General features: G+C 34.0%; 1 protein-coding gene and 1 long non-coding RNA gene across 4 annotated transcripts in view; one reads left to right on the forward strand and one right to left on the reverse strand.

Annotated features, from left to right (window-relative positions):
- The window catches only part of LOC110438223 (uncharacterized), a 49620-nt gene extending 39649 nt beyond the window's left edge, over positions 1-9971 (forward strand). Inside the window, exons 4-5 of one of the 2 annotated variants that reach the window (XR_015520000.1) lie at positions 8491-9341; positions 9685-9791. This is a non-coding gene — a long non-coding RNA (uncharacterized LOC110438223). Of the gene's footprint in view, positions 1-8490; positions 9342-9684 lie in introns of both variants that reach the window. The other variant, XR_015519999.1, reaches the window with a different exon arrangement.
- Positions 9972-11973: 2002 nt separating this feature from the next.
- The window catches only part of LOC100330530 (olfactomedin-like protein 2A), a 50067-nt gene continuing 35059 nt past the window's right edge, over positions 11974-26981 (reverse strand). Inside the window, exons 6-8 of one of the 2 annotated variants that reach the window (XM_087300726.1) lie at positions 23731-23997; positions 22389-22574; positions 11974-16843 (exon numbers count right to left, since the gene is read on the reverse strand). In XM_087300726.1, the coding sequence (XP_087156852.1) occupies positions 16230-16843; positions 22389-22574; positions 23731-23997 (1067 nt within the window). In that variant the 3' untranslated portion in view covers positions 11974-16229. The remainder of the gene's footprint in view (positions 16844-22388; positions 22575-23730; positions 23998-26981) is intronic. The other variant, XM_087300727.1, reaches the window with a different exon arrangement.

The raw sequence follows: 26981 nt of genomic DNA on the forward strand, positions 1-26981 counted from the left end.
ATATATATATATATATACATATATATATATATATATATATACACACATATATATATATACATATATATATATATACATATATATATATATACATATATATATATATATATATATATATATATATATATACATATATATATATATACATATATATATATATATATATATATATATATATATATATATATATATACATATATATATATATATATATATATAGATCACGAATTATGTAGTCAGAGGTATGTACGATTGTATTTCTTCTTCAAAACGAATTCTATAGGGTGGTATGACGATGTTCATTTTTGCACTTACTAGCTGACTGCTTACCCATGTATAAACGGCTATTCTGCTATTACAAGTTTGTACAGTGACTCATAGGATTTGAGGCACAGAGAGGAGTTGACTGCAAGGTAAGACAAAATCAAAAGACAAAAAACTAAATAAACAAGTAAATAACAGGGTGAAAATGTGGTAAAATCTGAAAATTTGGTAAAAAGCAGGCGGCCGCAAGGGCTTAGGGAAGAGAGTGGGGGGGGGTCTGCAATCGGAGCTTTTGAAAACAATGTCAGTTAAGTTTAGGGAACAAGAATAGGTGGGTCAGTGAGTCAGCCAGTTGACAGCTGCCTCTGGTGGATTTACGCGAGAAGAGCAGGCGCTAATGACACTCGCAGAGAAATTTACTACACAAAACGTAGCTACTGGGACATATTTGCCGCTCTTCAGAAATGTTTACAGGGGTACGTTTCCAAAATGAGCCTGTGTTGCATGAAGTTGATGAAGTTTTATGTGGCAAAGATTATAGGAAGGTTACTTTCAAATGTTTTTAGAACATTCCGAATTGGAGTAGAAACATTTAAAAAAAAAAACAGCAGGCTACATAATCATCCAATGAAAATACTTATAACTTAACAAACTTTAAGAGATGTTTCTATTAACGTTACTAGAAAAAATAATGTTATTACAAAAAATGTGGGTGTTGCACACTTTAAAAAAATCTGCACCACTTGGGAGGAAATCCATGTAAAACACTAAGAGAACATGCAAACTCCACACAGAAATCCCAACTGACCCAGCCGGGACTCAAACCAGTGTCTTTCTTGCTCTGAGGCGACAGTCCTAACCACTAAGCTGCCATGCTGACTATTATATTTCATAAATGATTAAAATGCACATTAAAAACACTTAAGGCAGACCATTTTTAATAAACTACCAAAGAAACAAATTTACTGAATAAATTCCATAATGAGCAACAACAACAACAACAAAAATGATTACCTCAATTATATACTAATTACTTTGGGAAAAAATAGCTACAGGGCTTAAATGGTTAAAGCAACTTATATTTTTATCATGTATAATTTAAAGCAGTTTGCCAAAAAGTGACCCTAAAAGTGATGAAAATGGTGCTTCATTTACAAATTGTTCATTTTCAAGTTAAATTTGCAACATAGCTACTGTTGTGGGCATCAGAGTTGGCTGGCACTGTCTACGAAAGACTTTACAATAAACAGACATGCTTATTATTAATACAGCAATTTTGAGTGGCATTACGGGGATGCCATTCTTGGGTGGAATTAGAATATGAGCAACTAAAGTTGATGAGAAGAAATAGCTTCGGCCAGGAGAAACCTAATAAACACAACCACTGCAATGCAAAATATGCCATTTACATTCTTGGGATGAGGTCTCAAAGCAGTAAGTAGTTGGTGAAATCTCTTCTTTGTCTCTCACATAAACACACATGCCATCCACTATATGTATATTTTTAAAGAGTGAATTCTTATCCAACACATATTTCACCAAAGAAAGCACCTGAATTCAACCTATTTTACTGTAAAATAAATAAAATAGTTAATTATAAAATACAGTTAGCATTTAACCATCTCTAAGCTTCACTCCTACAAATAAAGGTTATTAGTTTGTTCTATAATGAACCTTTAATCAATCCAGGGCCAGAGTGGGACTCCTTTTCAGCCCATGGAATTGCAAGCCTTAGACCGGCCCACCTCAGTTCACAACTGACTATATTAAAATAACGTAATTTCCAATTCAGTTTCTAATGACACTATCCAGTCTTTAAGGAAACAGCTGCTTTAGAACTTCAAATGTTTTTCATAAATATGAGAACATTAAACGGCAGCTAAATCTGCAACACTGTTCTTTAAAACATCACAATGTCCTTTCCTATATATCTGAGTATATATTCTGTGCAACATTCTTTATAGATATCCAGTGCTTTGTAACGGTGGTCACACAAAAAAGTAAATAACGTACCTATATAATAAACCTATATAAATAACATAAACAATATTATATGTCTTAACACTAATAATGGAAAGAAAACTAATACTGAGATGAGATCCTAATTCAGATCCTAATTTAGGTTAGCGTTAGCGTTACGCAATGTGCTGACCACTGGACCACAATGGCGCTGTTTTGATAAAAAAAAAAAAAAAAACAAGTACTGTTATCTGCAAGACTCTTAACCACAGTATTACTTTCTATTGAAGGTTTAATATTTCCTCCGCTGTTTAGATTTCTGATCAAGTTATGTCAGATTTATCAATGTAGTAAATCATCTGGTTTTCACTGAGCAGGTGTAATATTCATTAATTCAGGGCAAAATTTGTGGCGGAACTCGCCGTATCCCTCACCTAATTTTACCAAACCCCTCTTCAACCGTCCTCCTCCGCCATCCGCTGCTCACTTTACTTTCACTTTCGCGACTCCCCAACACTCTTCACTTTCATTTGCGACAAACAATAAGTGAAGTTTAGTTTTAAACTAATTTCGAGAGGAGCATGTGCTCATGATTTACCCAGCTGGTCCACATTAACTAATTATGATCCTCCAATCGAAGGATCCCAAATCACTATATATATCCTCATTTCCTTTCTACAACTATCTTCGTCTGGAAGAAACCCCCCTCCTCCCCTTCTTCCTCCTTTATCCAGAATGGGCGGCACGGTGGCCAGTGACTAGCACTGTTGCCTCACAGCAAGAATACCAATGGTGTTGGGTCCTCGCTGAGCCATCTGGTATTTCTGTGTGGAGTTTGCATGTTCTCCCCGTGTCCGCGTGGGTTTCCCCCGGGTTCCCCGGTTTCCTCCCACCATCCAAATGTGCTCTATATTATAGTTAAAACAAGCCTAAACCTTTTTTATATTGTCTTACTCTCAGGAAGTTCGCCTTGGCCTCAGCAGCGGGGGAGTTTGAGATAGACCTGAGCTCAATCTCCACTCGCCCTGCAAAAGGGGGGGAGCCCTGGGCTTGAGGATCCCTTGAGCTCAGGGCTCTCTCCCGGGACAGCATGCCAAACAAGCTATGTATAAATCATGAGCTAAGGGTGAACTCTTGAAATGCTCACGGGGCTGTGAGGAAATAATGATGTCTGTTCTGACAAGCACAACGTGACATCTTTGAGTTTTCATCATTATTCAAGAGATAGACTTGGTTCAAACCAATCAGCGTGCTCTATTGTGTATAAGGTGCAGTTTCATTAATATGCATGACAGCTTTGAAGACTGTTTACCTGTTACAGATGGCAGAGAGAAGCCTGTATGCGACCTAAAAATATATTTGGGAGCATTTGTGCGAGTGCATAAAGTTGTTGCATGTGCTTCGCGCTCTTCTTATTGGCCCACTGCTCTAGAACTGAACACGAATGGATTGGTTAATATCAGCTGTCAATCCTAATCACTCAGTCAATGCCTTCTGGCTTGGGATGACAGGGAGAGCTACTACCCCAAAATGTAAAGCACTGAAGATGAGAATGAAAATAACACTGACAGATTTTGTTTTAAAAAAAAACCATGGCATCTAAAGTTACAAATAATGATACATCTTAGTAGTGATCATGTGCTGAATGTTAATCCACCATCTACACTTTTCGAAGAGTTGATAAAAGACTTTCATCAGCTTAAAGTACACTATGAAAAGTCTGTGGGATGGAATTTTCAGGTAACTGCTTGCCACATCTAGCACGAGAGGTTCTGTTTAATTCATTTAATCGCCAGATGCTGTCCGCCATGCAAGTGGCAGCTATATGTCAAATTAACAACGCAAACACCATCACAAACGGGCTTGCACTGAGTAAACTAATACCGCTACTCATGAAAAGACCAGTATTGCTATTAACATGACGTATACATATAATAAGGTACAGCATATGTCAAAAGCATCAGTGCAATATCAGACACCAAACGTGAGAACAGCACAGTTAAATCGTTAACAGATTGGTTCATGTCAGGCAGTGTGTGTGCTGGGCCAGTGAGCGGTCTGTGTATCTTTTGGTCACTTAGTTATGTTATAAAAACTTATTTAAAAAACGTTGTTGAGACATTTTCCTTACGAACACACAAACACACATACATATATATACATATACATACATATATATATATATATATATATATATACACACACACACACACACACACACACACACACACACACACACACACACACACACATACATTGTGTGTGTGTGTGTTGTCTGCATGCATATCTTGTCTCGCCTCCAGCTCCAGTCAGATAAAGAAAGACTGTTTTGTTGTTTCTGAGTCTCTCTTATCTGCTTCTGAAGGACTGTGTGTGAGTCTGGGCCTTATATACAGACACACACAATATTTCCAGAGAAGCTATTGCAGTTGATTGAATAGTCAAGGCCAGCCAAGAGGAAAAGCCTTCAAATGCCTGTAAAAAAGAATGTGAACACATTCTTTCACTGTAGATTAAAACATTGACAGGAAAAAACATTGTGTTTTATTTATCATGTTTTATTATTATTATTATTATTATTATTTAGTTTTATTGTATTTATTATATATATATATATATATATATATATATATATATATATATATATATATATATATATATATATATATATATATATAATTTTTTTTTTTTTTTTTTTTTTTAGTGAATGTATATATTTTCTGCATATATATTTTTTATTTATTTGTTTGTAATTTAAAGGTGCTATTCATAATTTGCATTTAAAATATTTTTTCATTATTTTATTTCATTTTATTTTGGAGCCAATATTTATAATTTGCTAAAATAAAGCAATTTTTTTTCTTTTTTTCTTTTCTTTTTAAGCTGATATTCATAATTTGCTTAAAATCATAGCATTTTTATAATATTTATTTTTAATTTTTTAGAGCCAATATTTATAATTAGCTTAAAAACATTGCATTTTTTCATAATTCTATATAGATTTTTTTAGCCGATATTCAGAGTTTGCTCAAAATGATTGCATTTTTTATTTAATTTGTTTTATTTTGAAGTCAATATTCGTAATTTACAAAAAAACTGTTTTTTAAATTAAATTTTATTGTTTTCTTTAATTATTATAATTTTTAAAATTATAAATATTTTTTTTTTTTTTTTTTTTTTTAAGAGCCAATTTTCATAGTGTGCTCCAAAAAACAATGCATTTTATTTTATTTGGAACCAATATTCATAATTTGCTCAAAAAAACAATGCATTTAATAAAATTTAATTTTATTATTTTTTTTTTTAGTGCCAATACTCATCATTTGCTTTTTTTTATTTATTTATTTTTTTTATTTACGTGTTGTTGTTGTTGTTGTTGTTGTTGTTATTATTATTTAGATTATTAATTTGAAAATATTTATTTTAATTTTTATTTTATTTTTGAGCCATGAACCATAATTTACTCTAAACACAATGCTTTTTTTTAATTATTATTAATTTATATTTATTTTATTTCGGAGCCAATATTGATAATTTGGTCCAAAAAACAATGATTTTTTAATTTATTTATTTATTTATATTTTTTTTGCCATGAATATCCTACTATTCTTCACACTTCTTTTCCTATGGAAAAGTCCAAATAAAATCTTCCTCTGTCATGCTGAAACACTCAACCCAAAGAGCACGGCCTCCTTAGGTTTCTTCATTAAAAACGATATTCATTATTTGTTCCAGAGACAAACAGAAAGAAGAGCGTCGCTTTCATATTCCCACAAAAACATCCGAACTGTTTACTTATTTTGCCGATTTTCCCATTTATGGGAATCCGTGATGAATATCCAGACATTAAGACGAGCTCCAAACTAAAGCCGCTCATTTCCTTCTGTTTTTCTTGGATTGTGTGCATTTAAACACTGATGCCATTTTCACACTGATGGGGGAATTGTGCAAGAATTCATCTGACAGCATCATTAGCAGTAAACATAAAGTACTGTACAGCATATCATTGCATTTCCAGTAAAGAGTTGTGCATTTTGCATTGAGCAGCTCTGGATCTGGCAGGTCATCGACCTGAATCAGCTGATGAAATGCCAGTAGTGTGTATGAGTCTGCTGCGGCTTTGGGTGTAAGCCTATTTACTACAATTTGATGAATTACTGCTGTCATGATCAATACAAATGCACACAAACAACTTTATTTAGAATCACTCTGCATTCGCGACATTTATTCCAGAAGGCAAACAGTGCTGAACTTTGTAAATGAATTGCCATCTATTTTAAACCTAATTTAGAAGTTTTTGTTTTTACTAAAACACACTGAAAATAGAGAAACTATACTCAAATAAAAAAAATCTTTGTTTGCTGCTTTTTCAAACTACGTATTTAAAATGAGCTTAAACACAACAATTCTGGACATTTTTGGGGTGAAACTTAAATGTTTTATGTTGAATTTACTTAAATTAGTTACATTAACTTAATAAATTAGTGTTAGGTCAACATGAATGATTTGTGTGCAACCCTGCATTTTATATGTGTACTGTGTCTTTTATTCAAAGTACATTTTTGTATTGGATTAAGTGGAAAATGGTTTTCTGGTTTTAACCTGCACTGTAAAAAGTGATTAATTGCCTTAAAAGTAACAAGCTGACTTTACAAAAATAATTTAAGTAAACCCACTGTAACTTGGGGTGTTAAATTGACTCAGGGTGCTTTCACATCTGTGAATCGATTCAGTTGTTCCGGAACAGAGATTACAAATGTTACATTGTTTCTCTTTACACTGCAAAGTTTCTAATTGAACCAATAAACCAGTCACGTGTGAGTAAACCCTCCTCACATTGGTCAGAGTCTCAAGGTTAATTTTGCTGAGTCCCGCTCAGCAGTCAGGAGAGGTGGTGGTTTGGTGGTGTTTGACTAGGTGCGCTTGACGTGTCTGAATAGTGAGGAGAGATGCGGTGGGGAGGTGTGAGAAGGGTGCGCGACCGTAGCCTATTTGAAGACCGGGAGAGAGACGCGAGATTACCGGGAGATTATCACTCGTTTGCGGGCATCCGGAGACTCGCGAAACTTCCCGCCCTACTCATAATTCTCTCCTCATATAGCTGTATGCCTATTACATATCCATAAAACACTGTGATATAACCGCGCTCGGATCGTATTGCTTTCTCACTGCAATCGATCCGCTCCAGAGTTTGTTTCAATCGAGCCGAGACCACCTCATTTAGTTTTTATAATTATGCAAATTGTACTAATTTTTCAGAAAAATTTGATGCATACATACTGTATTAGTACCCCATCCCAACAGAGCCATAAAAAAAAAAATTTTTAAAAATGATATTTATATTTATTATATAATATATATATATATATAAAAATTTTATATATATATATATATATATATATATATATATATATATATATATATATATATATATATATATATATATATATATATATATATATCATGATAAAATGATATATAAATTTATTTATTTATTATTGGGCGATAGCAGGCCAATCTGCTATGCCAGTGTTCTCCCCATGTTTGTGTGGGTTTCCTCCAGGTGCTCCTGTTTCCCCCACAGTCCAAAGAAATGCGCTATAGGTGAATTGAATTAACTAAATTGGCCGTAGTGTATGTGTGTGTATGAGTGTGGATGTTTTCCAGTGGGGTTACAGCTGGAAGGGCACCCGCTGTATAAAACATATGTTGGATAAGTTGGCGGTTCATTCTGCTGTGGCGACCCCTAATGAATAAAGGGACTAAGCTGAAAGACACTGAATGAATGATATCATTGTGGTTTTTGTTAACATTTTGAACTAGATTATAAAGTTTCCACTTCAATTTCCAAAGTCTTTCAATAGATGTCTAAAACCTGTCTATTATTTGCAATAAGAGATATACATTTTTGATGAATTTCATAAAATATAAATGACCTAAAACAGTGTTTTGGTTTTAATTAATAATTATAACGCTGGCTGAAAACCTCTGTAATGTCTCCAAGTATGAATAATAAACAGCAGTGCTCCATCATTCTCCCATTATCTGTATTTTCTGAGAAACCAGCGTCTTCTCTCTTCTCCTCAATCTACCCGCAGCTCCAGCCAAAACCATAAAGCGCTTTCAGGCACGTCTCTCATCCGCTGCCTGATCCTTTTCATTGGGAGTTTGATTAATTGCAGATTACAGATTTTACAGTTTCATTCTCCATAACATCACTCCACAGTTATTAAACTGAACTCCTCTTGTGTTCTCAATGATTTACAGACTGTGACTACAGCCAAAAACACTGGACTACCACACAGAACTGCCCATAAGAGAGCAAAAACCGCTCAAAAACAACAAAACACTGATCTGACCAATTACACACTGACAAGAACACTAACCAGAAACAAAGCATACTCTTTACATTCAGTCATGTAGATCCTAACTGCACTAAAAACTCTGCATTTTCGCTTTGCTTCTGTCTATGTGGACTTTGGTTTTACTTAATAAAAACAGAAGATATTAAGAAACCAAACAAGACACAGGTAAACATAATCAATAAAGAAACACAATCATAAAAATGCATAGCAGGAACTAACAATGTAAAGTTTACATGTCTTCAGTTGTAATCCCTGTGTGTTTGTGTTTAGCTTCTGTCGCTGTGGACTTTTAGGTTGTATTTATTGTACATTTGACATTGTTAGTTCATGTTTCCTTCTCATGATTGTGTGTTGCTTCAGTGATTGTACTCTATCTTCTGTTCATATGTCTTTAGTTCTAAACACTGTGAATGTGTTTTGTTTCTGTCTCTGTGGACTTTTAGGGTGTACTTAGTCTAAATTTGACACTGTTAGTTCATGTGACCTTTTTAATGCTTGTTGCTTCATTGATTGTTCACCTGTGCCTTGTTTGGTTTATCGATAGCTTCTGTTTATATGTCTTCAGCTCTAAGCACTGTAAATTTGTGTTTTGTTTCTGTCTCTAAGGACTTTTACCTTGTATTTACTGTGCATTTTACATTGTTAGCTCCTGGTTTCCTCTTATAATTACATGCTGCTTCAATGATTATGTTCACCTGTGCCATGTTTGGTTTATCGATAGCTTCTGTATATATGTCCTCTGCTTTTAGCACTGTAAACTTGTGTTTTGTTTCGGTCTTTGTGAACTTTTGGGATGTATTTACTGCAAGTCTGTTAGTTCTTGCTATACCTTTTTGTGATTGTGTGTTGCTTCATTAAATATGGTCACCTGTGTCTTGTTTGGTTTCTCAATATCTTGTGTTTATATGTCTTTAGTTCTAAACACTGTGTATTTGTGTTTTGTTTCTGTTTCGGTGGATTTTAAGGTTGTGCGTAGTCTAAATTTGACATTGTTAGTTCCTGTTTCCTTCCTTTTATAACTTGTTGCTTTATTGATTGTTCACCTGTGTCTTGTTTGGTTTCTATATGTCTTCTGGTAATATGTCCTCAGTTCTAGACATTGAATTTGTGTTTTGTTTCTGTCTCTGTGGACTTTTAGCTTGTATTTACTGTACATTCAACATTGTTAGCTCCTCTTTCTTTCCTATGATTACGTGTTGCTTCATTGATTATGTTCACCTGTGCCTGGTTTGGTTTCTCAATATCTTCTGTTTATATTTCCTCAGTTCTAAATGCTGTAAATTTGTCTTGTTTCTGAGAACGTTTAGGTTGCATTTACTGTACATTTGACATTGTTATTTCCTGTTAACTTTATATGATTATATGTTGCTTCTGTGATTATGTTCACCTGTGCCTTGTATGGTTTCTCGATTTCTTGTTTTTATGTCCTCAGTTCTTAGTTTTACTGATCTGACAGTGGATTATCACACAGGATCACTGATCAGAGAGTGAAAACTGCTCAAAAACAACAAAACATTAGGTCTTATTCACTAATATGTGCATACTTTCTCTGTATTTATATGCACAGTTTAACTTTTCATGAAAACCTTCCACCTAATTCACAACATGTATTTACACACATAAGCTTGTTCTTAAACTAATTATTCAGTTAGTCAATTTGGAGTCTTAATTTAGTGCATGAGGTTAGAAATTTGCATAAAACCTGCCCAAACCAGCTTCATATAAGGGCTTTTGGTAAAATGTAAGGTTTTTCTTTTGGAGGTGGAAGCCAAAAAAAAAATAAAAAAACATGCTATTTAAAAAAGTTGCGTAAATCAACAAGGACTTCTCTTGGCAACCCTTAATTACTGAACAGCTATTCATCATTATCAGCAAATAAATCTGTGCAGTCTATAAAGACTTTAAAAAGCTTTGTGTTTTTAAGCTGCGTGTCTTCAACCATAACCATAAGTGTGCCATGCCTCCAAACATAAGGTGAGACAATAATCAGGATGAGTATAACACGATTGTTGTTTGGACCTCTAATTATTTATGTTTATATAATTGAACCTTAAATTATACTGTAATATCAATTACTAATTTCCAGTTACTGATATCACACACTCTACAGATAACATCTAATTTTATGTAGAGTTTATGGACATGCTTTTAAGGCCCAGGTGTACGTGATTCTTGCGTAATTGTTGTTTAAGTTTTTTTTTTAATTTTGTTGTGTATGTAAAATAAATTTTAGTGGGATTTTTATTTTTTATTTTATGAGTTATGACTTTGTAAAACTATGAATTTGTAAAAAAAAATGTTTATACTTATTCATTGATGCTGTCCCAACACAAATAGATTCAAGAGTTCACACTTAGATAATGCTTGACTATTTTAGCAGGTTTGGCATGCTGTCCCATGAAAGAACCCTCACCCGTGCTGTGGGGCAACAGTGCTAGCCAATGAGCCAACATGTCGCCCGAACTTAGAATTGAGAAGGAGTCAGAAGAGGTGGGGGTGGGGGCCAAAACAAAGATGAGGAATGAAGTGTTTAGGCTGGATATTTATATTAAATTTGGAATGATCCGTTTGGCTAGTTAGTGATAGGGATCAGCTGTAGTCAATCCTATCACATGCTCCTCTCGAAATTAGTTTGTGAAATGTCACTTCAATCTAATAATTTAAGTGGATTGAACGAACCTAAAAAAATCTTAAGGATTGTACTGTTTCAGCTCATTTTAAACAAGCATATTTAGTAAAAATCAGACCCACTGATCTGACCAATTACAAACTTACAAGAACACTAACCAGAAACAAAGCACACTCTTTAATGAAGATTCTGACTGCACTGGGACTTTTAGGCTCAGCTTCCTTATTTTACCATTGTTCATGTTTCATTTGTTTTTGATTGTGTTCACCTGTGTCTGGTTTAGTTATTAATCAGATTGTGTTTATATGCTCTTGGCTCTTTCAGTTCACTACAGTATACTGTATACAGTCTAATATTGTATTTACACATGTTTACAAAGCTCTCAACATTTCTAGTCTTGCATTCAGTGATTTGTAGTATTGTCGTTGTAATGTATATATTTCTTTTTTATATAAATATGTAATTATATTTCGGTTAGTTGCCATGACATTCTTATTTAAAGTTCCTATATTTCTTAAACTTTGTTTCATAAAACAGAAGTAAAAAAAATACTTGATTTTATCCTTCAAGTGCTAACTGGATTGTGTAAAGTGAGCATTGCAGTGAATATCATGTGTGTTAAATCACACAGCAATTATAAAAAAGCTATGGATGAATTATTTATATTAAAATCACTAACATGCGTTAAGAAAATAAACCAGCTCATTTTCTGAATGATCCACAATCTCCCACAAACCAGAAACTACTCCATCTCCATCCATCCCAACAGTCTTTTTAATCAGTTTACAAATATATGTCACAAAACCAAATGCACGTTTAACAAAATCCACTTAGAGTTTATTAAAATCAGACATGCTGCATTGACAGAGTTAAAGAAATCTCTTCCTCGTGGGAAGATTGTGTTTCTAAAACTCTAACAGAACCAAAAAACAATCTGATATTTACAGTTACATGGAAAAAAATGCTTTGAAAGACAAACAACAACACAAACACGTTAAACTCTTTATACATTACATACGTTTCCTTGCACGACCAGCCCGCTTGTTATAAACTCTATACGTCAGCCTGTCCAGTCATTAGACAGACTCCCAAACATAATCAGATGCTCTCATTAGCACACAAAGCATTCCTTCTTCATTATAATGCCATGCTTTACCAGTCTGCTGAGGCTATATGAGCCGAAACACTGGAAGACAATTATCTGGCACATTTCTTTCTATGAAAACAGACCGCAGCTTTTGCAGGTGCATCTTGAAAGCTTGTTTATGAAATATTATAGGTACATGGAAAAATCTGAGGTTGTGTTATGATGTCAGTAAGATTGACATGAACATTTATTTGTATTGAAGAGGAGCAAGTCCTGAAACTCTTAACAGTTTACACGTGTCCTAACCAATAATGCTGAGAGAATAATGAGATATATTTTGCTCAATTTACCCATTAAAATATTTTAAAATCATTAAAATAAGATTGGATTTTACTTGAGCAGTGATGTAGATTATTTCCGCCTGTTTTATGCTAGATTCATAGTTTTATGCTTAATAGAGGGGGAAATGTGCAAGTGACGAGATAGAATACACCAATATTAAATGCTCTGTGAATAAGAGCAGTTCAATTGAGAAGCAACATGTCATAATATTTGAAATCAGGTAAAGATATGCAAGTGACAAAAGGTTAAATTTGGGGGAAAGAAATGACCTCACTTTTTTATAAATTAAATTTTTATACTAAAAAATATTTATAATTTTTTTTATAAAATTTTTTTTTATTTATTTTTATACTTATAACAGGTGAATATCTGTGACATGACTAAATATAGAACAATTGAACGTTGCTTCTCAATTAAATGCATTTTATGAATATTAAATGTTTTTACTAAACAAAAAGTAAAAAAAAATAATAATGTGTTCAATTTAATGATAAAGTGTTGTGTTTGTTGCGGCATGCCTGGTTAGGACAGTGCAAATCATGTAAATATTTGCTTTTGAAATAACTAAAGATCTTGCTTCTAACACAGGCTCATTGGAAAAACATGCTTCAGCCTACATTTTTGTGAAACCGCAAAAATGCACATAAGTATGATCGCAGTTTCTAGGTAAAATGAATGTTAGGGGCCGGAGCATCACTAGACCCCATTTACTGGGGCTCGTGCCACATCGCCAGTGCCCCAGTAAATACCTTGAGATCCGATTTACTTTATATGCAATTGTATTTATTAAGAGTGGAAATCCCAGAATTCCGGTTGTGAACATGCACGCCGAAAAAATAGCCTTGTCGCTCTTGCGTTGTGAAACCGGCAAGCAGTGAGTTTTGCATGTCAACAAATCAAAGTTTAAATAATTTGATGGTGATATTATTTATACTGCATGACTACTGATTTTTTGGTATGAAGCAGAAAGGAGGGATGAAGTCAGGAGGTTAGACTTAATAAACCTAATTCTCGGCCTTGAGTCGGGTCTACAATACACAACTGATTTTTTGTCCTCTATTGAATTGTCTATAGAATTTCATTCTTATGAAATTAATAATAATGCAAAATATTTCTAAAATTATCTTAGCATCACACCAGTTGTGTCTTTAGATTGTGTTAATTTTATTTATTTATTTAGAATAATAATTATTTAACAATAGTACTGCTTTTTATAATTATACTTTTTTTGTTTTAGAACATATATATATATTTATTTATTTATTTTATTTATTTATGTATTTTTTTTCGAGGGGGTGCTGTGCCCCAATAGAGCTTTATGTCTAGCAACGGGTCATTATAATGCCAATGATTCTAACTCCTTTTCACACTAATGATATTTACAGGGAGATATTATCAACAAATAAATTATCAGTTTGTGCGGTTCTTTGTAAAACAGCAAATAAATACCACAAAAACATTTGTGTCTGATTTATAATTAAATATGTTTGCCATACCTGTCTGTCTCTATATGGACAACTTTTCTGCTGTGGTCAGTTTGCTCAGTAGCTCACCTTGTACTGTGTTGTACTTGTTCTGCTGAGAGCTCAGGTTTGAGTCCACAAAAGAGATAAAATCAATATAAAATCAAGGTAAACTATTTGGTCACAGTTCACTTTTCTTTTAGGTTGCTTTTGAAATAATATAGGTTGGGTTCAGGTCAGTGGGTCACTAGGTGATCTCTACAACAACCCCGCATCCTTGTGTACTGTATGTGTGTACAAAAAGGACATGTATCTGAAATGTGCAACAAAACTTTCCCTAAGTGACATATTTCAAATTAACCAAAATCTAAACGCTGCCCTCTAGTGGATTTGTCATCTGAAACGTGCAATGAAATGATCCTGGAGCAGCATTTTTTTACGCTTCGCAAAAATGTACGCAGCTGCAAGTGTTTCCAATGTGCCTGGATTGGTTACTTTGAACTCCTTAGCTCCTTTCAAATGCTTTGCATTAGGATTTCAAGCGTCATGTACAACTTAAAAAAATGTTACCTGCAGATTTACTTACATGGCTTCGAAAAGTCAGTGGCATCGTAGTAGTTAACTAACACTTCGTAAAGCAATCATTTGTTGCACTTTAAAATTCACAAATGCTGCGTCCGAAATGGCAAACTCCCATACTATATAGTATATATACGCTAAAAACTGTATGTGAGAGTAGTATGTCCGAATTCATAGTATTTAAAAATTATTATGCGAGAAGTACCCGGATGACCTACTACTTCTGGCAAGATTCTGAAATGCGCATCTGATAGGCGCTACGCTACTCCATGATGCAATGCGAGAGAATTCATATATGAGAGTGAAGTGACACTGACGTGGGTGGATCACATGATAATGACAAATGGCAGATGTAGTATATCTGAATTTCATTTATACTATATAGAACGTAATTTCTAATGATTGTGTGGTAAATTCAAATGTGGTACATACTCGAGTACAAGTCGATTTCGGAGGCCGCCAATGTGTTGTGGGAAAACACTTGATTTATGTTTCACTTCATGGAGTTCAACGGATTTGGAACATAGATGCGAATCAAAGCCTTTAGAATCCTTTTGTTGGGATTCTAGAACAGGCAGATCTAGTATCCCAAAGCCTTTAGATTCTTTATATGTAGTAAATTCAAACTAGAATGTAGTACCTACTCGAGTAGTAGTCGATTTCGGACGCAAGTATGGCGGGAAAACACTTGATTTATGCTTCGCTTCATGGAGTTCGACATATTTGGAACATTGATGCGAATCAAAGCCTTTAGATTCCATTTTTTGCGATTCTAGAACTGGCAATCTCAAATCCCAAAGCCTTTAGATTTAGTCGATTTAAATTCAAATGTAGTACAAACTCGAGTAGTAGTTAATTTTGGACTCAGCCAAAGTGTAGCAAGATAGCACTTGATTTACTGCTTCACTTCATGGAGTTCAATGCATTTGGAACATCAAAGCTTTTAGATTCCATTTGTTCGGATTCTAGATATAATAGTCTCAAATACTGAAGACTTTACGTTCTTTAGATTTAGTAAACTCAAAGTCAAACTTAGTACATACTCGATTAGTAGGCGATTTCGGATGCAGCGAACGTGTACCAGGAAAACACTTGATTTATGCTTAGCTTCATGGAGTTTAATGCATTTAGGACACTGATGTGAATCAAAGCCTTTAGATTCCATTTGTTCGAATTCCAGAACTGGCAGTCTCAAGTCCCAAAGCCTTTAGATTCTTTAGATTTAGTCAATTCAAATGTAGTACATACTCGAGTAGTAGTCTATTTCAGATGCAGCCAAAAATGTAGCGGGAAAACACTTGATTTATACTTTGCTTCATAGAGTTCAATGCATTTGAAACAAATCAAAGCCTTTAGTTTGCATTTGTTGGGATTCTAGTACTGGCAGTCAATCATAGAGCAGAGCTTATGTAATAATCCCCTTTATATAACCTCTGACAAGTGTCTATTAAAGTTCACGAGAGCATGACGACCTGTTTCATGTATGCATTCGGTCAGTGTAACCAATGAGGCAGTTGAAAGCGCGTTTCATTTGCACGATTTTATTTCTTCTCCTGCTCTGCAAAGTCGATGTTGTAGGTGAGCTGGTGTCCATTGTCCCAAGCATACAGAAGCTTCTCTTTGGGGTTGTAATCGACTTGCGTGGTGAAGCCGTATTCATTGATGAAAGGCAAACGCGGAGCCGCTTCAGCCCCCGTTAGCGTGTCATACGCATACGAAACCTCTCCTTCCCTCTGATTGTAAATGTCCACCGCGTAAAGCACTCCGCATATTATGAAGCAGTTCCCGAATGAGTTTCGCCTCAGTCGCGTCCTCCACGTGGTCTCTTTTTTCAACGACAGGTCACTGGGGTCAAGCCTACTAACAACGATGACTTCAGCCTGTCCGTAATCCTCGTCGATTGATGGATAAATGACCCAGAGTCCGTTTTCATCCACTGCGAAGTCGATGTCGGAGTGGCCTTTCCACTTCCACGGTGTCGTGTCTTCATAGACCACGTCATGCAGCTGAGCCCAGGCGGCCACATATCGCTGTTTGAGGTCGTATTTAATGATATTCTTGGTGAAAGCGCGGTTATAGTAAAAGCCTCCTCTGTATACAACATGACCCGTTCCGATCCAGTTATAAGGGAGCTTGTACAGATTACTCCAACGGCCTGCAGGAAATGAGAGGGGGAAATGTTACTAGTGCTAAATGTTACTTAAGGCCCGATCCCAATTCTATTTTTTACCCCTTGACCATTGAAACAGAATGTGAAGGTGAAGGGCTTCAAAGTTTACTTCTAAGAAATGGGAGAGCACTACAACACCTGCACACTTCATGATATGTCGTTGCAAGCTCTTACTTTCTAAGAGATTAACAATGGCGACTGCTGTAGGTAATGATATTATGTTATCATAACGATCTAATGTGGCAATAGGATCATAACTGTACTGCATTTGCACCATGGCTATATTCATCTATGTAAACGCACAAGAAAACAACATTAACATTATAGCCTACTAGACACTGTAAGAAGCTCATTCCCAGCCACTAGACTTTTCTGACAGAGTATTCGTGTGTCTTCGAGTGACAGATGCCAGGACTGCTATACAGGAGTTATAGGTACAAACGGGGTTATGTATTAAAAAATAGGCTTGTTTGTTGTAAAATATTCTTAATAAAGCCAAAAAATAATAATTTGTTGATCTCCTGACTTGCGTATGCAGCCATGTTGCCGTTGTAGCTGGTTTACTCTGGGAAATTTTCGTACCCTTTGGTTTTAAGTGTGGTCCTGGAAAATCTCAGTTTCAAGGGCTATCTAGCTTTTCCCCTTAGCCATCCGCCTTCAAGCTAAAGAAAATTAAAGACATCCCTACCTCTTTACATGAACGCACAAAAGTAAGGGTAAGGGCTAAGGGGTATAATTGGTATTGGGCATAAATGAAGTATAACTACAGTATAAGGTGTTGCAGGTAAATATAGCTCCATCTCGATTTAACCATTTTTTGGTTACCCAAGATTTGGTCCCAGTTTAATTCTAAACAGCTTGACATTTTAGCCTTTACCTCATTATTAGCTAGGCACTGCATTGTACTCCACTGGAAATCAAATAAGACTCCAACTACATCTCATTTTTCACATTGATTTGTGGATACCATGTATTTTCTAAAGTTAGAAAAGGTCATATGCTTTGCGAAAACTAATTTAATTAAAAAGTGGCAATGATTTATAATTGACTTTGTCTTTTACAATCTTGTCTTCCATTTAATAAATGCACTCGCCTTTTAATTTATTTCTTAGTCATTTATTTGCTTTTAACTATTATTATCTTATACTGTTTAATTGTACATATTTAAACATTTAAACAGTTGATTGTGGTTGTTGAATGACTGCATTTAGTTAGTTGTAAAGACATTTTTTTTCTGTACACTTATTACTCGTTTCTGTTTTTTTTTTTGTCTTTTTTTTTTGATGATTTTTCCCCTTTGCTTTTTAATTTCTTTTTGTCGTCTCTTTCGTTTAAAAAAAACAATAACAAAGATAATGATATGTAACTGTATTTTTCACAAAAAAATGTATAAAACATAAATATATATTTTAAAAAGTATCATAACAACATCAGCCTTGTAAACTACTCTCCTTCCTGCCTGATTTGCTGGAATGTTCCACAAAACATTTTGGCTTTAAGTCTCTTTCTTCATCTATGTTAAGCTGCTTTGACACAATCTACATTGTTAAAAGCATTCAAGAAGTAAAAATGAATTGAATCAAAATATTAGTATATTTCTGAAATGAGGGTACCTTCATATAATGTAGAGACTGTATGTGAATAGCACAGAAGCTTCTGTTTGTAAAAGACCCAGTTATTACACCTGTTATTAGTATGCATTTTGGTCACACTTTATTTTAATGTACAATTTATGCTATTAACAAACCATCAAGACTTTTAGCTCAATAAACTGCTGATTAGCTGCTTATCAATAGTTAGTAAGGTAGTAGTTCGGTTTAGATATTTGCGTAGGATTAGGGGTGTAAAATAAGATTTATAAGTGCTAATAAACAGTTAATATCTTAATAATTGGCAGGTTAAAAGCCAGTATTAAATGTTGTGAGTTGTTACTTTAAAATAAAATGTAACCTGCATTTTTTCTGATTACAAACCTAACAGAAAAAAAAACATTAGCTTCACGTGTGCGATCACATCAAAATCAAATAAAATTTGTGGAACACAGGTGGAACAAGTGTGAAACTCATGTGAAATATGGGAAATGTGTGGTTTTGGAAATATTTTTCTTGTATATTTCCTTGTATAGCTTGTAAAAAGATATAGGTTTCACAAGAAAATATTCCAAATTACAGATCATGGGTTTCACACTTGCGTTCCACAAATTTCACATGTGATTTTAATGTGATTGTACATGTGAGGCTCATCTGGATTTTCTGTAATGAAAAACAGATGTGCTAAACACATTAAAATGTTTTAAATGATACAACATGACAATCTGATTTTGATTTACTTAGGCAGTGATAAAATATTTGGCAACACCTCTAAAAATTCTAGGATGCAGTATTGAGTGGTGTATCAGTTCATAACTAATATATATATACAGCCAAACCTGAAGTTAATAATACCCCTGGCAAATTCTGACTTCAAGTTTATTCAACCAGCAAGTTTTAATTTTGACTAGAAATGTGTAACGAGCACCAGCGACTGTGGATCGCTGGAGAACTACATGCATTTCACATCACACACTACAACTTCCAGCATGCCTTGCATTAATCTCCCCAGTCCCAGCTGAAGCGCATGAGAACACACACACACACACACACACACACACACACACACATACACAGACACTGCTGTGGTCAATATTCTAATTATTAGGAGGACTATATATTCTAGTTTGTGTTTCACTTTGGTTGTGGATTGTTAATGTTCTATGATGCTGGTGTGGTTCATGATCTTGTTTTGCTTTGTCTTAGTTTTTGTTAATTTAAATTTCGTTAAATCTCCGTTATACGCTGCATTTCGATCCACACATCGTTTTACTTTACATGCCACCCTGTAACAAAATGAGATGGGCTTCTCCCAAAAGATAATATGTACAAGAGGCATCATTGTGGAAAAAATGTATATACTTTTCGAAGTTTTTGAACAAATGTAAATAAGTCAGAATTTGGTATTGTTTTGAATAATTGCAGGTTTGACTGAATATAAATGTGAAAATTAAACGAGCTCAGCTAAAGCCAATATAAAGCACTTAATGAGTTTTTCCTTTAGTTATCTTGCTGACTGCTGCTGGCGAGCCCTGCAGAAATTCAGTGTAAGACTCCCCTGGCTATTATTAGGGAAATAAAGTCTATGCAGTCTAAACATGCAGGCAAACAAACAGTAAAATCAACTGTATCTTTCAAACTTAAACACACACCCAAACCTGTCAATTTTGAAGCACCAAATCTGATAACACATTACACGTATCCAAACATTCTTTCAAGGGAAAATCCCTGTCATTATTTCATTAAAAAAACTGTGTGAATGCTTTAAGGCAAGACACTGCAGGTGAATAGGGTAAAGAAAAATAACTAATAGCTGTCATCATACTTCTACAGTCGATTGATTACATTAAAATGGGATTTTGTTTTAATTGCAAGCTTTCTAAATACTGTTTAAAAGTGTAAAAAAGGCATTCTAGCACAAAAATCAAAACATTGGATTAATTTTACATATTTTTAGAGTAAAGCTTTTCAAAGTGGGGTTTTAGGAATGTCTTTTAACGCTGCATAATTCAGAAAATACTGTAAATAACCAGAAGAAATCACAATATTTTAGTATTTTGTAGAATAAAATATATATTATCAGGCAAATTATGCATGAACATTTACCATTGTAAAAACCATCAGAATATAGATATTAATAAAACTGTTGTTTGTAAAGTTTGATCTATGAGAGCTGCTGAGGTGGAGATTTGTGGCTCAATGGAGGAAAAATAAAGTTTTTTTAAGAAAAAAAAAAAAAAAAAAAAAATATATATATATATATATATATATATATATATATATATATATATATATATATATATATTTATTTATTTATATATATATATATATATATATATATATATATATATATATTTATTTATTTATTTATATATATATATATATATATATATATATATATATATATATATATATATATATTTATTTATTTATTTATATATATATATATATATATATATATATATATATATATATATATATATATATATATATATATATTTATTTAATTTATATATATATATATATATATATATATATATATATATATATATTTAAATATATATATATATATATATATATATATATATATATATATATATATATATATATATATATATATATATTTAAATATATATATATATATATATATATATATATATATATATATATATATATATATATATATATATATATATATATATATTTATTTATTTATATATATATATATATATATATATATATTTATTTATTTATTTATTTATTTATATATATATATATATATATATATATATATATATATATATATATATATTTATTTATATATATATTTATTTATATATATATATATATATATATATATATATATATATATATATATATATTTAAATATATATATATATATATATATATATATATATATATATATATATATTTATATATATATATATATATATATATATATATATATATATATATATATATATTGTAATCCACAGACACAGATTGAAATCTCAACTGAAAGACGAAAAGAGGGTGTAACAGAGCTCCTCCCCTTTTAGAAAACAGCCAATAGCATTTTGTTTAATCACAGCTCTGGTAGTGAGAGTCATAAGCTATGTTTCCATTCAAAAATGCGAATGAACTTAATTCGCAAAACTGGATATTCGCATGAAAGATGTAGGAATAAGGCAGCGTTTTCATCCAACGAGTCAAAGTGAACAAAATCATCACTTCCTGATTAACTGGCGCTAAATATCAACAGTAAAAAGTAAATTTTTTATGCGCATTTTAAAAATGTATGCGCATCCTGACGTTTCCTTCAACCCTTTTTTTATGCGCATATGCAGTGGTGGATGGAAACGTAGCTATTGAGCTCAAGTGCATCAAATGAAAAGCTAATGAGAAGCGTTTTAAAGGGGGCAGGGCATGTAGGATCATAGAGAGCATTTGATTGGTCAGAATTTTTGGTGAGAGACTGAAGTATGATGACGTGAAAAAAATCAGTGATCATTTTAGGTGGACATGACAAACTGCAAGCTTTACATGTTTAAATCAGATTTATATCTTCTAAATACAAATTTTTGTCACTGTTTTGTCCAAGAATAGCTTGTAGTTGCCCTTAAAATTACCAGACTGACACTAACCACCAAAAAATGTGTATTTAAAATGTTTACTTTATATTACACTAAAAAAACATGAAAAGCCAAAATCTTAAAATTAACTCGTGCATAAGAAAATGTTTTTGGCCCACAGTGTTTCGCCTTAATTCAACACACACACACACACACACACACACACACACACACACACACACACACACACACACACACACACACTGCCCCATATGAATTGATCTGAGTCACCCAATCAGTGCAGCTGTTTTGAATAAATAAGTGCAGTATTTGTATGTGCGTTCTCTGTAGATCAGAATTCTTCCACACCCTGTTTGAAGTTGTCCAAGTTCCGGAACTCCACAAGGTTGTTTCCATAGTAATAGTTGGTGACGTAGATCTTGGAGTCTTTGGCGGCTGGATCCTTCATCCAGGCACCCTCGTTCCTGCCGTAACTGTGCTGCTTTACTGGCAGATCCACTGAAGCCAGTGTCCCATCACAGCTGTGCTCTTTCACTGCCAAAACACACAACAACAGCTAAAACACACAATCAAAAAAATATGTGTGCTGCTTGTTCAAAATGCTTGCCATGCCATGGCCATATCTCCCTGCAGCCTAAGACCAGTTACTCAGTGAAGCTAAGCAGGGCATTCCTGGGTGAGAGACTACATAGGAAAACTAGGTTGCTGTTAGAAGTACTGTTAGTGAGGCCAGCAGGTCAACAAGCGGTCTGTGTGAGTCCTAATGCCTCAGTTTAGTAAAAGGGACACTATATTCTCAGTGAGCACCGTCTTTTGGATGAGACATTAAACCGAGGTCGATTGACCCACCCAGCTCTTTTCTTAAACCCAACTTAAAGTGTTGTCAAACGCTTTGATTGACTCACACACCCCCTTTCCTAAACCAAACTGATAGTGTTTTCAAAATCAACGATTGACCCACCCCTTTCCATAAACCCAACCGATGGTGTTTTCAAAAGCATCAATTGACCCACACACCCCTTTTCCTAAACCAAACTGATAGTGTTTTCAAAAGCATCGATTGACCCACCCCTTTCCATAAACCCAACCGATTGTGTTTTCAAAAGCATTGATTGACTCACACACCCCCTTTCCTAAACCAAACTGATAGTGTTTTCAAAAGCATCGATTGACCCACCCCCTTCCATAAACCCAACCGATGGTGTTTTCAAAAGCATCAATTGACCCACACACCCCCTTTCCTAAACCAAACTGATAGTGTTTTCAAAAGCATCGATTGACCCACCCCCTTCCATAAACCTAACCGATGGTGTTTTCAAAAGCATCGATTGACCTACCCACCCCTTTCTACTCGCTTTCTAGAACCGTTCTTCGTCAGACTCGGATCTCATTGTCAAACACCTCTCTGTATCTCAAGTTTGCTGACGTACATGGCGAGCCACAGGGCAAACTTGTAACAGCGGAAAAGCTATCCACACAGAGGTAAGCGGTCGAATGGTAGTGCGAAATTACTATGTTATGTGGTGCGAAATTAGCTACGAAACCGTAGCTTTCGTTTTAAAGATTAAATGCAGCCATATGTAGCCCTGGCTACATAATTTGTGCTATAAATAAATGAGATTGTACAAATTCCTACTGTACAAACTTGGCTAATAATAAAGTAGTTCAGAGACTGATGAAGTATACAGACCTGTGAAGTATGAGTTGTTGCTGCTGTTGTCCAGCACTAGAGCGATGGTTGGGGCCGGTTGCTCCTCTCTGTATATCGTTCTGCTAGTTGTTGTTGTCCTCTGGGTTGTTGTTGTGGTTTTTGTTGTGGGAGGAGTCATTGTTGTTGTCAATGTTGTCGTGGGTACGGTTACTGGGGTTGTCTCTGTGTCTAGGACGTCAGGAAGTGTGGTACTTTCTTCTATTTCTACCTCAAGCAGGGTGTCTGTTTCATCAGGCTTCTCTTCACCTGACAGCAAAACAGATGAAGATACATTTTAAAGCCAGATTAATATAGATTTCATTTACTCATTTCAGTCCATGAACAGTTAATTGCAATCAGCAGAGCAGGAAGTAGAAGATTTGTAAACATGCTTCTTTATATAAAGAAATCAAAAGGTTATGTTCAAAATTAACAATAGTTGCAATGCACAGTTACATTACAGGTTAAACTTGCATACTGTACACACACTGCCTGATTGTTGTTTATTTTGTATTATTTTATAATTCATTTTTTTATAAATTGAAGACATTCAGAGACAATAAAACTTTCATTTTTTTCACTTTTTCTACCCACAAATACCACCTTAACAAAACAAAACAAATAAATAATACGGCCTTAAACAAAGTATGAGCTGCTTGCACATGTGCTTTGAATCGTTTTTGCACAAGTCTACAAAGTCTGTCTGTCATTTGAACCACTGTTTAATTCACAGTCTAGAAAAAAATGGAAATAGAAAAGATTAGATATACAGTTTGCGGTAATACTGAAAAATTTGACACTATCTGGCAACACTTCCTCTAACTTTAAAAATAAAAATAGTAAATAAACATGTATATATGTATGTGTATATGTATGCAAGTATATAGCTGACTTATTTTCCCTGCCCCTGGCATAGTAATGTATGGAGAGTGTTTTTTATATATATATATATATATATATATATATATATATATATATATATATATATATATATATATATATATATATATATATATATATATATATATATATATTATTATTATTATTATTATTATTATTATTATTATTATTATTATTTTATTTACTACTGTTGTACCCTTTGAGTATTTGTATTTATTTATTCGCTGTACTGTTGTGGTTTATTTGTTTTTCCTTAATGCATAAATATGTAATTATATTGTTTTATTCAGAGAGAAAGAAAACGTGAGCAAAATTTTATTCTATTCAGTATATCTGATGCTGTGGCTCTCTGACTAACATATTTCAATAAAAAACAGAGTTGAACTAGAATGAAATGGAGAGGTTAAAAAATATCACTGCATTATGCTGCATGGACTTAGATGTGTGATGTAAGAGAGTGTAAGACAATGCATGTGAGAGATCATGTGTGTGCATGTAAATGACATAGGCATATCCAATAGCTCATGGTAACATGCGTTAGCTACCACTTTGCAAATATTTTTGGAGAATAAGTTGTTTAATACCAAAGACTATAGCATACACAAGGTGTGTCACTCGTATAGTTTTGAAAGGGAAAAAGTGTACTGACATTTCTCCGAGGGAGAGGCTCGGACCAGACTTTTATAACTTTTTTTGTCGTCAACAAACATATTGGAATCTCAGAGAATACTTGCTTCACAGATAAAAGAAATATATCTAAATAAATCTCTGCTTTAAATGAACCAACTACACTTGAAAACAAATGTTTTTTTTTTTTGTAATCTGTATGAAACGAATGCAAGGTACAGTCTATCCTGTCAAACGCACATCACATGACAGCAACTACTCAAACGCCACACGGACTTGTAAACAAAGAGTCTCTTCTGGAGAAGATTCACTTTCAAGAACAAGTTGTGGATTACTTCAGAAGACCAGCACGATCCGACAACGCACTGTTCAAATGATGATGAATTCACGGCTATGAATGAGGTTGGTGTCGTGATCTTGTTCCTTTCTAATGCACATGCACATTAGCTTGGGAAACCTGAAAAATGACGATTGTGTTTGATTTGAACGTTTAGAAACTAAACTTATGAGACTTACAATTACATTACATGTTTGGAATGACTTATAAGCTTGGCAAATAGTTTTGGAGAATTTGATGTTTCCCCATTCAGACAGAATGCCTGAGCAAACTGCCCGAGAGGCATTTCAAAGATGACCACCGAGTGAAATGACCTGTCTCAAAGGTACTTTGTTTATAGCCATCTGCTCCCTTAAGAATCATACACTGCAGTCCTCGAGATCCGGATCCGGCAACTGCCACGTAGTTACTATGGTTATAATTACTAATGTTTGAGGGAAGCACATTTATTTCAATCTATGATAAAAACTTGCAGTAAATGATTTTATTACACACCTTCAAGCACAAATGTATTTATTACGCGACACTCTGGAACACTTGATTCTGATTGGTCAATCATGAAATTCCAAGTTATGGTATTTCTAGATAACAACCGCTCAAACTAATAACACAGGCTCATCTGGGTACTTGAATCATCTTGACAGTTATAGTAAATGAATGCTGATCTGTCACACTCCTGTTTTGCACCTGAATAATAAATTAGTGTAGGCTGCATTCAGCTGTTTTTGTTTTTGGTAACTATTTAATAAACTATTACAACTCAGATCAATGTTTTGTGTCTAACTGTTGGGTTTTGTGGCAAGTAGCCATGTAATAAGTGGCATAATCTACTTCAAGCCGGTTGTATTCGCAGCTACAGTCTAAGAGAACACCCCTTCTGCTTCGTTTCATAAACCTGTCAGATTTTATTCTGCAAGAACAACCTCCTAGATATACAGTTGAAGTCAAAATGATTAGCCCCCCTGAATTATTAGACCCCCTGTATGTATGTTCCCCAAGCACAGACGTTTCAGCACAGTGCCTTCCTCACTGCGTGACACAATCCCCTCACTCCATCTTTTTATCCCACACTTAAAGAGTCACGAAACATCAAAACACATTTTTTGAGCTGTTGACTGTCGTATATGTGTCCCACACTGCTAAAAACACTATTAGGACACATATATTTTACTAAAAAGTGAAAACTGGTTGTTTTTGCGTTATTTTAAGTGAATTCGTACTTCCAGTTTGAAACGAATTTTTGAAGCTGCGTCACAGCTATGAGATCTTAGCGTGTATTCCAGCATGCAGATTGGATGTCTGTGCCAGAGTGTCCCGTACACGTCATGTTGCCAAAAGTTGTGGGAAAAGAATAAGAATTGTTTGGAAATACGGGTCGCCAGTGTTG

The sequence above is a fragment of the Danio rerio genome, chromosome 21, assembly GCF_052040795.2.
Source record: "Danio rerio strain M-AB ecotype USA chromosome 21, GRCz13ab, whole genome shotgun sequence".
Taxonomy (NCBI): Eukaryota; Metazoa; Chordata; class Actinopteri; order Cypriniformes; family Danionidae; genus Danio; species Danio rerio.